We start from the raw sequence: 13046 nt of genomic DNA, 5'->3' as shown, positions 1-13046 counted from the left end.
TGCACAGAAGCCTCTTGCTTGGCCTTCTGCCCCTCCTGCCCTGCTCCTGAGCACACAGCCCCTGCCTTGGCACCCTCTGACCTGCTGGCTGGGCTCAGCAACTCGGGCAGAGCTTGGAGACAGCCAAGAGATGCAGAGCTTCAGCCCAGGGAAGAGCAGGGCTGGCTGCAGGGGCTCTGAGGGGATGGAGACAGAAGGCTCCATGGCCTCTGGGGCAGGACAAGGAACGGTTGGAGTTGGGAGGCACCTTGAGGGTCACCCAATTCTCACCCCCCTGCGATGGGCATGGACACCTGCTCAGCACTGGCATGGTGCAGGCAGGTGGAGAGCTGCAGGTGGGCAGCAGGAACCAGCAGCACTGGCGTGGTGCAGGCAGGTGGAGAGCTGCAGGTGGGCAGCAGGAACCAGCAGCACTGGCGTGGTGCAGGCAGGTGGGCAGCAGGAACCAGCAGCACTGGCGTGGTGCAGGCAGGTGGAGAGCTGCAGGTGGGCAGCAGGAACCAGCAGCACTGGCATGGTGCAGGCAGGTGGAGAGCTGCAGGTGGGCAGCAGGAACCAGCAGCACTGGCGTGGTGCAGGCAGGTGGGCAGCAGGAACCAGCAGCACTGGCATGGTGCAGGCAGGTGGGCAGCAGGAACCAGCAGCACTGGCGTGGTGCAGGCAGGTGGAGAGCTGCAGGTCCTGCTCCTGCAGAAGCCCAGAGGTGCCAGGGAGGTCTCACAGTGCCAGGTTGCTGGGAGGTCGTGGAGGGCCCTGACTCCTGCCAGCCCTCAGCCCACAGGCTGGCCGGGCAGGGCTGAGCAGAGGCCATCGTGCAGGTGGAACTCGGTGCCCCCTTCCCTCCAGAGCCCCAGAGGGACCCCTGCAGGCCTTGGCAGAGGTCCTGCTGCAAGGAGCATGGCAGAGTTGGAGCTGGCAGGGGGCTCTGTGTGGCCTGGGCCAGCCCCAGAGCTCAGGGCCTTGTCCAGATGCCTCGGGAAGATCTCCAGGGATGGGGCTGCTGCCACCACCCAGCTGGGGCTGTGCCACTCTCGAGGGGCACTCGTTCCCCTGAAGTCCCTCCTTGCAGCCTGTGCCTGGGCCCCATCTCCTCTGGGTGCCCGGGGCGGGGGTGCTGCTCTGCTGCCCAGGGTTGCTCCATCCCTGGCAAGATCCTGTGGGGTGGGGACCAGTCCTGCCTGTGGGCTCTGCGATGCCCTGGGGGCCGAGGCTGCTGCCAGGAGCTGGGCAAGCGTTGGGCAGTGAGGGCTGGAGGAGGGGAGGTGCCAGCTGGAAAATCAGCCCACGCTGCCCTGGGGCTGCCCGCGGGGCCAACAGGCTGAGCCGGCTGCATGGGGGCGGCCCGGGGGCCACGGGCACCAGCCCCGGCACCTCCCTGCCCTGCACGGGCAGGACGAACCAGTTCTCCTCTGCCCGGGTCCCGCCTGGGTGCTGGGAGTGCCACCCTGCTTGGGTACCCTGCAGCTCTCGGGGGCTCTCCCTGCCTGCCTCTGGCTGGGCTGGGGCTCTGCACAGCCACAGCCCAGTTGGTGCCATCCCTTCAGCCCCAGGAGCTGCACCAGCTCGTCCTCCTCCTTGCCCAGTCCCACCACATGCCCTTGACAGCAGCACAACCAGGGGTCTTGGCAGAGCTGGCACAGTCAGGGCCTTGCTCTTCCACCACCCCTGTGGTTCCTGAGCAGCTGCTGGCCCTGGCACCCCAGGGCAGGGCAGAGCACCAGGCCAGCAGTGAAGCCCAGGCCAGAGCTGCCATCAGCCTGGCACTTGGGTGCTGGAAGCAAGGGCACTGGGAGCCCTGGGTGAGCAGGACAGGTGGGTAGGGGGCTGCAGGAGAGCAAGGCAGCTGTGCCACCCCAGCGGTGCTCAGCGGGGCTGGGTGACAGCCAAGGTGCTGCTGCCAGCCCAGGTGCCACCCAGCTCCCTGCAGGTGTCACCAGCTGTAGCAAGTGCACCACAGTGGGGCCAAGGTGGCAACCAGGGGGCACAAGCAAGGCTCGTTGCGCCAGGCCACCATGCCAGGCTCACTGCCCAGAACGTCCTGGCCAGGTGGCAGGGATCAGGGCTGTGCAGGGGGAGGGACATGCCTCAGCAGCCCGCAGAGTCCCTGTGCCAGCCTGCAGGGGCCTCACCGGGTCACCAGGGGAGCCGCAGAGCCACAGCCTGTGTGCTCAAGAGTGCCGCTGCCAGGCACTGCCTGACGCATGCAGCTGTGCCCAGCTGCTGTGCCCCTCCTCCCGAGGGCTGCCAGAAGGGAGCAGAGGAGGTAGTGTGGACCAGGCCCGCCCTGTGCCAGGGCACCGGGGCAGCTTCTGCTCTGAGAGGGCTGTGTGGGTGCAGCCCCCGCGGTGCCAGTAAGCAGGGACACTGGGGGGTGCTTTCTAGAAAAGGTTTTACTGTCCGTGGCAGTCTCTGAGCTGCTGGGCAGCAGCTGGCACCCAGCTGAAGACCCACCTGGGCAAGCAGAAGGAGGGGCGGGAGGCGAGGGGGCTCGGAGGGGCAGTGCCTGCTGGCAGCAGGGGGCCACGGCAGGGCTGCCAGGAACGTGGGTAGCACCCGCTCCAGCCCTGCCTGCCATCCTCGTCATCGCCCCGGTGCCCACGGCCAGCCCCCGCCGCGGCTATAGGGTCAGGAGGGTGCCAACTTCCTGCCTGCCACCGCACCATAGGGCCAGGAGCCTGCCAACCTCCCACCCGCCACTGTTGCAGTATGGGTAAGGAGGATGCCAATCACCTGCCCACTGCTGCACTGCAGGGTGAGGAGGGTGCCAACCTCCCTTGGCTATAGGGTCAGCAGGGTGCCAACCTCACACCTACCACCGTGTCTATAGGGTCAGGAGGATGCCAACCTCCCTCCTGCCACCGTGGCTATAGGGTCAGGATGATGCCAATCTCCCTCCTGCCACCGTGGCTATAGGGTCAGGAGGATGCCAACCTCCCTCCTGCCACCGTGGCTATAGGGTCAGGATGATGCCAATCTCCCTCCTGCCACCGTGGCTATAGGGTCAGGAGGATGCCAACCTCCCTCTTGCCACTGTGGCTATAGGGTCAGGATGGTGCCATCCTCCCGCCCGCCCCGGCCCGGGCTGCCCTCGTGGCTGCCCCCAGAGTGCAGGGACCCCCGGGAGCTGTGCGGGGAGGAGCTGGGCGGCAGGGGTCCGTCAGCGGCGGCGCCATTGGGGCAGGCGAGGGGCACGGCGAGGGGCACGGCGTCGCTCTCGATCACCAGGTCGCCTTCCTCGTCGCTCTCGGGGGCGCCGTCGGCGCTGAGGTACTGCGAGGCCGGGCTGGGGGTCTGCTGGCTGGGGGTGCTGTCCGACGACACCCCCGAGCTGCCCGAGGCCTTGCTGCTGCGGATGACGTTGTTGCGCTGGTTGGCAGGCTTGACGGTGACGATCAGGTTGTGGCTGTTGGCCACCATCATGTCCGTCACCTGGTCCAGGGACTTGCCGGCCACGTCGATGCCGTTGACCTCCAGGATCTCGTCGCCCACGGCCAGCAGCCCGGTGCTGTCGGCCAGGCCGCCCCGCACCAGGCGCGAGATGAAGATGCCCGGAACCTTCTCGACGCCCTGCGGCGCCACGCGCACGCTGACGCCGTCGCGGATGTAGAAGCCCAGGGGCCTGTCGGAGCCCTGCTTGTGCAGCCGCACGCGGCGGTGGCTCTCGGGCAGGATGTCCACGTCGATGATGGAGGAGATCTGGCGGAAGTCCTGCGGCAGCCCGATCAGCAGCGCCGGCTTGGCGCGGCAGTGCGCCGGCCGCAGCAGCCCCTTCCGCCGCCGCTGCAGGGAGTTGGAGCCGAAGACGCCGGCGTCAGACTCGGCTGCGAGGGGGCAAGGGAGGGCACAGGGTCAGGCTCTGCTGCTGCTGTTGCCTGGGGATCACAGGATCGCAGGTCACAGACCTCAGGGTGTTAGGGGTCAGAAGGGACCTCCACAGAGCATCGAGTCCAACCCCTGCCAGAGCCAGCACCTGACTCGGCTGCGAGGGGGCCAGGGAGGGCACAGGGTCAGGCTCTGCTGCTGCTGCCTGGGGATCACAGGATCGCAGGTCACAGGACCACAGATCACAGGCTCATAGGGTCACAGATCACAGGATGTTAGGGGTTGGAAAGGACCTCCACAGATCACTGAGTGCAACCCCTGCCAGAGCAGGAGCACAGAAACATATCCAGACAGGGATGGAAAGGCTCCAGGGAAGGAGACTCCACAACCTCTCTGGGTAGATCCTAGAGAGTAGAGCCATAGAATGGTAGGGGCTGGAAGGGAGCTCTGGAGGGCATCCAGTCCAGCCCCCCTGCTCCAGCAGGGGCACCCAGGGCAGGGCACCCAGGAACACATCCAGGGGCGTTGGAAGCTCTGCAGTGCAGAAGACTCCACAGCCTCTCTGGGCAGCCTGCTCCAGGCCTCCAGCACCCTCACACCAAACAACTTTCTCCTCACGCTCAGCTGCAACCTCCTGGGTCTGAGCTCATTCCACTTAGTCCTTATCCTGCCACTGGGCACTACCCAAAGAGCCTGGCACCTTCACCCTGGCACCTTCACCCTGGCACCTTCACCCTGGCACCCACCCTTCAAGTATTTGCAGGCACTGCTCAGGTCCCCTCTCAGCCCTCTCCTCTGCACACTACCCAGCCCCAGGGCTCTCAGCCTTCCTCCACAGCAGAGATGCTCCAGGCCCTTCAGCATCCTCACAGCCTCCCCTGGGCTCTCTCCAGCAGGTCCCTGTCCCTGGAACTGGACATGGCAGTGCAGGTGTGGCCTCAGCAGGGCAGAGCAGAGGGGCAGCAGAACCTCCCCACTGCTGGCCACACTCCTCCTGATGCCTCTGGGCTGCAGGCTGCCCAGCAGTGCCCTGCTGCTGGGGCCGGCCTGGCTTTCCCTGCAGCCATCTCCCGGGATTACCCAGCAGCCGCGGGCGCAGGATTAGCGGCATCCAGGCAGCGATTCAGCCTTAATCACTCTTTACGCCGAACTCTGCAGCTTAGCACTAGAGCTGCCAGCCCTGCTGGCCCAGCAGCCGCGGCCGTGCCCCACTTTGGCTCTGGAGGGAGGGAGCCCCCCCAGCAGGAGGGGGCAGCCAGCTCCCTGAGGGGGACCCCAGCCCTAGAGTGCCCTGTCCCCGCTGCGGCAGGGCCAGTGCCGGCGGGCAGTGGGCATGGCCACGGCTGCGTGCTGCAGAGCCCTGGCACTCCTGAGGGCACAGAGTGTGTTGCCCCCCTCCTCAGGGCTGCAGCACCCCCGGGGCCCCTGAACGTGCCAAGCTGTGACTCCTGCCGCTGCCACTTACTGCACCATCTGGCACCACCACGCAGCCTCGACCCCACTGACCTTGCCTGGGGGCCGCTCCGTGGGGAGGAGCTCTGCCGCATGCCCTCCGTGGCTGCGCTCAGCGCTGCCGGGCAGCCTCCCCTGGGCCTCGCTGCTTTCTCCCCAGCCTTTTCCACCGCGGGGGAGCTCAGCTCCGGGCACTGCATCGTCACTGCGTTCCCCGCAGTGCCCTCCCGAGCAGCACCCGGCCCCTGCCGCAGCTGCGGGGGTGCCAGGGCTGTCCCCACGCCCGGGGGACGTGGGATTTCTGGCTGGCCACGCCGGCCCGCCAGGGCTCCTGGGTTATAAATATCTCCCTGCACGCAGCCCCAGCCGGGCGTATTTTTAGCTCGGGGAAGGGCTGCGGAGGCTTTCCCGCAGCTATTTCAGCTCCTCTCCGAGGGGCACGCAGCCGCTGAGCCAGGCAGGTCCCGGCGCCCCGTGGGCAAGCCCAGGGATGTGCCAGGCTTTCCCTTGCCCTTCCTGGGAGCCAAGCCCAGCCAAGGAGGGCCAGCACAGCTGTCCCTGGCCGGGCTGCCCCATGGGCACAGCTTCACGCGGTGGGGTGGTGGCAGGGAGAGGGACCCAAGCTGCAGCCTCGCCTTTGTTTTCGAACCGGGCTGGCTCCGCCTGCGGAGGAGAGGGCTCAGGGCAGATCTCCCCAGCATGGGGTAGTGCATACAGGGTGGCTGCCAGCAGGATGGAGACTCCCTGGGTACCAGCAGTGCCATGGGGTGCTGGGGACATTTTCCTGCTGGGAAGGTTCCCAGTGGGCTCCAGAAGGAAATGTTTCCCCCTGAGCACAGCCAGACCTTGGAATCAGCTGCCAGGGGCAGCAGTGGAGTGCCCTGCACTGGGCACTTGCCAGCCCCAGCTTGCCAAGGTGCTGAGCCAGCTCACTGCAGCTCCACCATCACCTGGCAAGCTTGGCCCAGGTGGTGCCTGGGCTCCCTTCCAGCCTGGCACTCTGGGATCTTGCCATGCTTTTGGAGCCCCTATGGCTGCGGCGGAGCCCCCCCCCGGGAGCTGCAGCCCTGCGGAGCCTGCGCAGCCGCCGCCAGCCGCGGCCACATTCCTCAGCGACCCAGACTGGTCCGACGGCAGCGCAGCCCCGGGGTGACCTGGATCCATTCTAAATCAGCTCTGACTCACCCAGGCCTGGCTCCTGGCCTCTCCACACACCTCCCGCCACGCTGCCGGCCCCGCGGTCCCTCTCCCGGGGGCACAGCCGGGCGCTGGGGCTCGCCGGCGCTGCCTTCGGAGCCTCCCGATTGCAGTGCTCGTGGTGCTGGGGCCACAGCCGCCTGCCCTCTGCGCTGTGCCAGCTCAGTGGGGTCACCCGCGGGGTCCTGCAGGTGAGGTGGCTCTGGAAGCCGCTCTGCTCCCGCCACCAGGTGAAGCGGCTCTGGGAGCAGGAGCAGCGCTCCCGCAGCAGCCCTGGCACAGCGAGCCCCATGCTGGCTGCCCTGTGCCACAGCCTGGGTGCCAGGTGTCGGTCCAGGAACGGGAGATGGCTCAGTGCTGGAGCACAGCGCAGGCTCCAGCCCCCTGCTGCCAGCAGCCCGGATCACCACCGGTGCCCACCACCCCGCGTGGCCCCAGAGGAAACGCGCCCAGGGCGGCCAGGCAGCGCTAAGTGGTCACGGTGCTTGGGTTAGGGCTGGACTCGATGGTCTTAAAGGGCTTCCCCAACCTCCCTGATTGCGAAGAGCCCAGGACGAGCAGCCCAGCAGCCAGGGCTGCCCACTCCCAGCACCCCTCACTCGCAGTGCGGGCTGGAAACGGAGTCACTCTGGGCACCGTGCTCGGGATGCCAGGGCCTTTAAAACAGGCTCCAGCTTTGTGCACTTTTGCTTGGTGCTTAAGAAGCCTCAGTGCCACCAAGCCCAGAAGAAGGGAGAGGAGACATGCCCAGGGTGCCCAGGGTGCCCATCCTCACCACACTGCTGCAGTTACTCCTGTGTAAGGAAGCTGCTCTCCAGGAACGCTGCTGCGGTCAGGGCGAGCCCCTGGGTGCCAAGGAGATGAGCCTCCTCCCACCACCAAAACCTCAGCAGCACCTGGCACCCCCAGAACGATGGCTGCCAGTGCCTCGGGGCAGGGAAGTGACAGGGCTCCCAGCATGGCACTCGTGATGTGTTCTGGGAGCCCACACACACCCGGCTGGGAAGTGCCACTTCCGAGGGGAGCGGCACCAGGGTTTGTCTTTGCCCACCCTGGCACGTGGGGCCGGGCTGCCATGGATGCTTTTGCCACATGGAAGGGATGCCAGGGACAACCTGTGTGGGTGTCAGAGTTCCAGTGGGGCTCTGGCAGGCTCCTGGTGCCACCACCTCCACATCTGTCCCTCACAGTGGTGGCTGGCAAATGACTGCCAGCACAGCCCAAGCATGGAACCAAAGCAGTGGCACCACAGGGTGTGGTCTCCAGTGATGGGGAGCAGGGAGCCAGTGCCCTCTGGAGCCAGTGCCCTCTGGAGCCAGTGCCTTTCTCTGGATCTAGCACCCTCCTCTGGACCCAGTGCCTCTCTCTGGACCCAGTGCCCTCTCTCTGGACCCAGTGCCTCTCTCTGGACCCAGTGCCTCTCTCTGGACCCAGTGCCCTCTCTCTGGACCCAGTGCCCTCTCTCTGGACCCAGTGCCCTCCTCTGGACCCAGTGCCCTGTCCCAGCTCCTGCCTACCTTTCTTCTGGATGATGACCCTGAGGAGGGGGCTGGCGGAGGAGAGGGCTTTGTGGTAGTTGTCGTCGTTGTTGATGGGCAGGAGGTCCCCGTGCACGTCGGTGTAGCCCAGCAGCAGCTCCACCCGCGGGATCTGGTGCACCGTCTGCAGTAGGCGGTAGAAGTCCTGGAAGCTGCCTGCGCCCGAGCGGCTCATGGCGAAGCGGCGGAACTCGGCATCAAACTGCGGAGCGGGAGGAGGAGGAGGGTGAGGCTGGGCAGGGCTGGCTCTGGCCAGCCGGACCTATGCAGGCAGGACACTGTGCAGCGCTGCCCCGGGGCACTGCCAGCACCGGACCCCTGGGCATCACCAAAGCAGTGCTGCCCAAAGGCCAGAGCTCATCCGAAAGCACAGTGGAAGAAGTGGGACCCTCCTCCTGCCCAGACACCAGCGGGGCAAAGAGGTGGCTGAGGGGGAGGATGGCTCCTCTGGCCGTACCACCAGGCACAGCGGGAACCGTGCCACCGGGGAGGCCCTTCCCCGTGACATGGGCGCTGCCGTGGCACCCGGTGAGCAAGAGCATTAATTAGGGCCTGCTTCAGTCACGACGAAGGGGAAGCCAATTAAGAACAGGCTGAGGAAGGCTGCAGGGATGGGGCTGCTCGAGGGTGAAGCACACCCTGGCTGCAGGGGCAGCCCCGGGAAGGAGAGCGCTGGGCACCCTGCCAGGCGTCCGGGCGGGCAGGGCACAGCCAGGTGAGCGCAGGGCTGCAGAGGGGCGCAGCAGGGAACGCGCGCCGGCCAGGACGGGTGGGCACAGCTGGGCGCAGGTGCACATCTGAGTGAGGGCACACAGCCGGGTGAGGGTTGCCCAGCTGAGCGCACATCTGGGGGACGCCACATCTGGGCGAGCACACGGCGCTGGGAGCGAGGGCGCACATCTGGGCGCACGACACCGAGGGGCTCATCCCGCGCTGGAGCTGCGCAGCCGGGGATGTGTCTGGCACAGCCGGGGATGTGCCATGCACGACCGGGTGGCAGCACAGCTGGGCCACAGCACAGCTGGGCGAGGTGTGCAGCCGGGCTGCCCGCACCGGCGGAGCCACCGCGCACACCGAGGCTGCCGGCGCCGCGCACCGGCGCGCCTTTGGCGAGCGCTCCCCGGTGACGCTCCCACGACCGGCGCCGGGCGGGCCCCCCGAGGCCCTGCAGAGCCCCGCGGTGGCGGGACGTACGCCGCGGCCACCGGGCCGGCCTCGGGGAGGTCCCCGGAGGCAGCGGCAGCGGCAGCGTCGCAGCGGCGGCTCAGGGGCGCGGAGCGGTGCAGCGGCACGGCCTGGCTCCCGCGTTCCGGTGCGCGCTGCCGCCCCACGTGTGCCGCTGCCCGGCGCAGAGGCGACGCACCCGGTCGCGACCCGGCGGAACCGTCCCCGTCCCCGTCCCCATCCGCGGTGCCGGCGGCACCTACCTTGCTCTTGACTTCGATGACAGGCTCGGCGGCGCGGGCGGGCGTGCGGTGGTGCTTGGCCATGCTGCGGGCCGGGCCGGGCCGGGCCGCACCGGGCCGCGGGGCCGCGCCGCCGCCACCGCCGCTCCCGCGGCCACGGGGGATTTTCACCGGCCATGACGTCAGCGGCGAGCAGGCCGGGCGGCGCCCGCCATTGGCGGCGGCGGGCCGGGGGGCGTGGCCGCGGGGTTGCTGACAACGTCGCCGTGGTAACGAGGGGCGGCACCGGGCGGACCCTCCCCACCGCGCCCCCTTCCCCGCACCGGCCCCGCCGCTCCCGCTCCCCGCGCCGGGGACGGCCTCGCTTCGCCAGCCCCCGGCCCGCCCGGGCACGGCTCCTCGGCTCCTGCCGTCCGCACCGGGCGCGGTAAGCTCGGGCATCCCGCCGCCGTCGGGAGCGCCACCAGTAGCACCATCGAGGGGTCCCCTTGACGGAGGCCTCGTGCCCACGCGTGTCACCGGCGGGAGCCCGGGAGTCCCCCGGGGGATTATGTCAGCGCAGCTGGGCACGTCCTGCCCCTGCTGCCGACGCGGCGCTGCCTCTCCGCGCTGCCAGCGGCTCGGTGGTCCTTGGGCAGAGGGACTGGCAGGCCACCAGGGCATACCTGGCAGCAGGGAACGGTTCCAGCCCGGCTAGGGACACGCTGCCTTGTGCCCCGGTCGCACCTTCCCGCCGGCTTGTTCCCGTCGTGGGGCGGGCAAGTGCCGCGGCGCTGCGGGACGAATTCCTTTACCGAGTGAAAGGAGAGGAGCTGCTGGAGCTCACTGTGCCCATCCCACTGCCAGGCTGCCAGGACGGGCTGCCAGAGAGCGCCTTCCCTCGGGGGCTGCCCTGGAGCTGTGCCCGGGGTGCTGCCCTCGGGACCTGTCCCCAGTGGAACCGGCTCGGTCCAGGCGCAGCAACGCTCGGAGGTGCAGGCAGCCCCCAGCTCCCCAGCTCCGCCTGCGAGCTCCCAGCCTGCTGCTGCCAGCCCCAGGACCACCAAGCCCAGCCCGAACGAGGCTGCAGTTGTGCTTTGGAAAGGCTGAAGCCTCCAGGCCGGCTGAAGGAGCTGGGACAGCTGAGCCCTGCCATGACTTTGAAGGCAGACATGGAGAAGGGTGGCTGGGAAGGAAAACCAAACTGCACCGGCACAGGCTGGGAGGTGCCTGCTGGAGAGCAGCCCCAAGGAGAGGGACCTGGCAGAGTCCTGCTGGGCACCAAGTTCTGCGTGGCACAGCAATGTGCCCTGGGGGCCAGGAAGGCCAATAGGGCCCTGAGGGGCATTGAGAGTGTGGGCAGCAGATGGAGGGAGGTTCTCCTGCCCCTCTGCTCTGCCCTGCTGAGGCCACAGCTGGACTATTGCATCGAGTTCTGGGCTGCCCAGTTCAGGAGGGACAGGGATGTGCTGGAGAGAGGCCAAGAGAGGGCTGCAAGGATGCTGCAGGGACTGCAGCACTGCCTGGTGAGGAGAGGCTGAGAGCCCTGGGGCTGAGTCTGCAGGGGAGAAGGCTGAGAGGGGACCTGAGCAGTGCCTGTCAGTGCCTGAGGGCTGGGGGTCAGGAGGGGAGGCACAGGGACAGCCTCTGCTCACCTGTGCCCTGGCACAGGACACGGGCAAGGGATGGGAACTGCAGCACAGGAAGTTCCACCTGAGCAGGAGGAGAAACTTGTTTGGTGTGAGGGTGCTGGAGGCTTGGAGCAGGCTGCCCAGAGAGGCTGTGGAGTCTCCTGCTCTGGAGCCTTTCCAGCCCTGTCTGGATGTGTTCCTGTGTGACCTGCCCTGGATTAGATGGTCCAGGGGGGTTGGACTGGAAGATCTCCGGAGGTGCTTCCCAACCTCTAGCATCATCCTGTGACCTGTGCTCTCTGATCCTGTGACCCCAGCCCAGCCTGTCTGATCACTCTGCCCTCTGCCTCTTGCCCCGTCCCAGCCCATGGAGCAACCTTTGGCCGGCACCAGCCTGTGTCAGACTTGGGCACTGCCAGCGGGCCGGGCCCATGCAAGCTGGACTGTGGCTCCTGGCAGGCTCTTCCCCTGCCTCACCGCGCCTGGGAGGGCACAGGGAGCACGCCGGGCTGAGGGGGCAGGGCACAGCTGCTCCGGTACCAGCAGGATCTCCAGCGGCTGCTCCTGCTGCGCCGAGGGCTTGGCAGGATGCAGGCAGAGCTGGGAGCTCCTCTGCGGACGCCCCCAGCAGCGTCTCTTTGTGTGGGGAAACTGAGCGAGGCCAGGGAGAGAAGCCTGCCCTGCGCCGGGGGCACACTGGCAGCGGCACCAGCGAGCACAGCAGCTGGCAGCCCTTCAGCTCCCGTCGTGGTCAGCAGCAGGGTGGGACTGACAGGCTGCTCACACCTTCTGGCTTGGCCCCAGGTCCGTGGTGACAGGGTGAGACCCAAGGCAGTGCCAGGGCAGATGTTTGCTCCTCTGCCTTAGCACCAGCAGTAGGGCAGGTGCTGCCAAATGCCAAGGGCACCTGGCTGAAAGAGACCCTCCAGGGGCATCTTCTGCAACCCCCTGCGGGCAGCAGGGACAGCTCCAGCCAGAGCAGGCTGCTCCAACCAGAGCACGCAGGCAGCTGAGCCTGGATGTCTCCATAGACAGAGCCTCGAGCACCTCCCTGGGCAGCCTGTGCCAGGCTCTCCCCACCCTCCCTGGGCACAACTCCCTCCTGATGCCCAACCTAACTCTGCCCTGCTCCAGCTCCAAACCATTGCCCTCAGCCTGTCCCCACAGCCCCTTCTGAGCAGTCCCTCCCCAGCCTGCCTGCAGCTCCCCTGCAGGTGTTGCACTGCAGCTCTGAGCTCTGCCTGGAGCCTTCTCCCCTCCAGGCTGCACAGCCCCAACTCTGCCAGGCTGTGCCCACAGCAGAGCTTCTCCAGCCTCTGAGCATCTTCATGGCCTCCTCTGGACCTGCTCCAGCAGGCCTTTGCCTCTCTTGTGCTGTCTAAACGTGTTCACCATCTTCACACTTCTTGGCTGCTTCAGGTGAGGTTAGCCAGGGCCTGGCTCTCCAGAGGGGCTCAGGGTCCTAGGAAGAGGCTGCTGAGGTCTGGCACTCAGGCTGGTGGGCACATTGGGAGGTGGCTCCCCCAGCCCCAGCTGGCTTCAGCTGAGGTTGCCCAGTCCTTTCCCATGGGCAGGTGGTTCTCCCAGCAAAAGCTGGGGCAGGGGGTGGGCAGTGAGCAGCTCGGGTGGGGTCTGCCCACCCTTTTGGTGGCAGGGGGGAGAGGCAGGAGCAGCACTGTGACTACAGCTGCTCATTCAGACCACGGGTCAGCAGTGGCACAGAGTCCCTGGCAGAGCCTGAGCACCTGGGCTGGCAGCTCCTTGGGGCCACTGGAGCCAGGGCTGCAACCAAAGCAGCAGACAAAGGCAGCTTGTCCTTAAAGGGGGACACTGGCAAGGGCAGCCCTGGGCACCACCTTTGTCTGTCTCCCTGCCACGGCTGTCAGCAGCTGGGGGGACACAGAGCACAGTCCCTGCCAGCAGGCAGCTCTGGCAGCAGCTCCCTGGTGGGCACACAGGGCCAAGGATGGGGAGGACTCTGAAGTGACTCCTGCTGCTGCAGTGCTCATGGTGGAGAGGGA

The 13046-nt window shown here is 67.5% G+C and overlaps 1 protein-coding gene across 1 annotated transcript; it reads right to left on the bottom strand.

Moving 5' to 3' along the window:
- Positions 1-2372: 2372 nt before the first annotated feature.
- On the bottom strand, positions 2373-9536 carry PARD6A (par-6 family cell polarity regulator alpha). Its single transcript, XM_064160626.1, has 3 exons — positions 9437-9536; positions 7989-8211; positions 2373-3821 (listed from the first exon to the last, which is right to left on the bottom strand). The coding sequence occupies exons 1-3, from the start codon at positions 9497-9499 to the stop codon at positions 3037-3039; spliced, it is 1071 nt and encodes a 356-aa protein (XP_064016696.1). The 5' UTR covers positions 9500-9536; the 3' UTR covers positions 2373-3036.
- Positions 9537-13046: the final 3510 nt, after the last annotated feature.

The sequence above is a fragment of the Pogoniulus pusillus genome, chromosome 20 (assembly GCF_015220805.1).
Source record: "Pogoniulus pusillus isolate bPogPus1 chromosome 20, bPogPus1.pri, whole genome shotgun sequence".
Taxonomy (NCBI): Eukaryota; Metazoa; Chordata; class Aves; order Piciformes; family Lybiidae; genus Pogoniulus; species Pogoniulus pusillus.
Note: the sequence above shows the minus strand (reverse complement) of the source record. Positions and strands in the feature narration are given on the sequence as shown.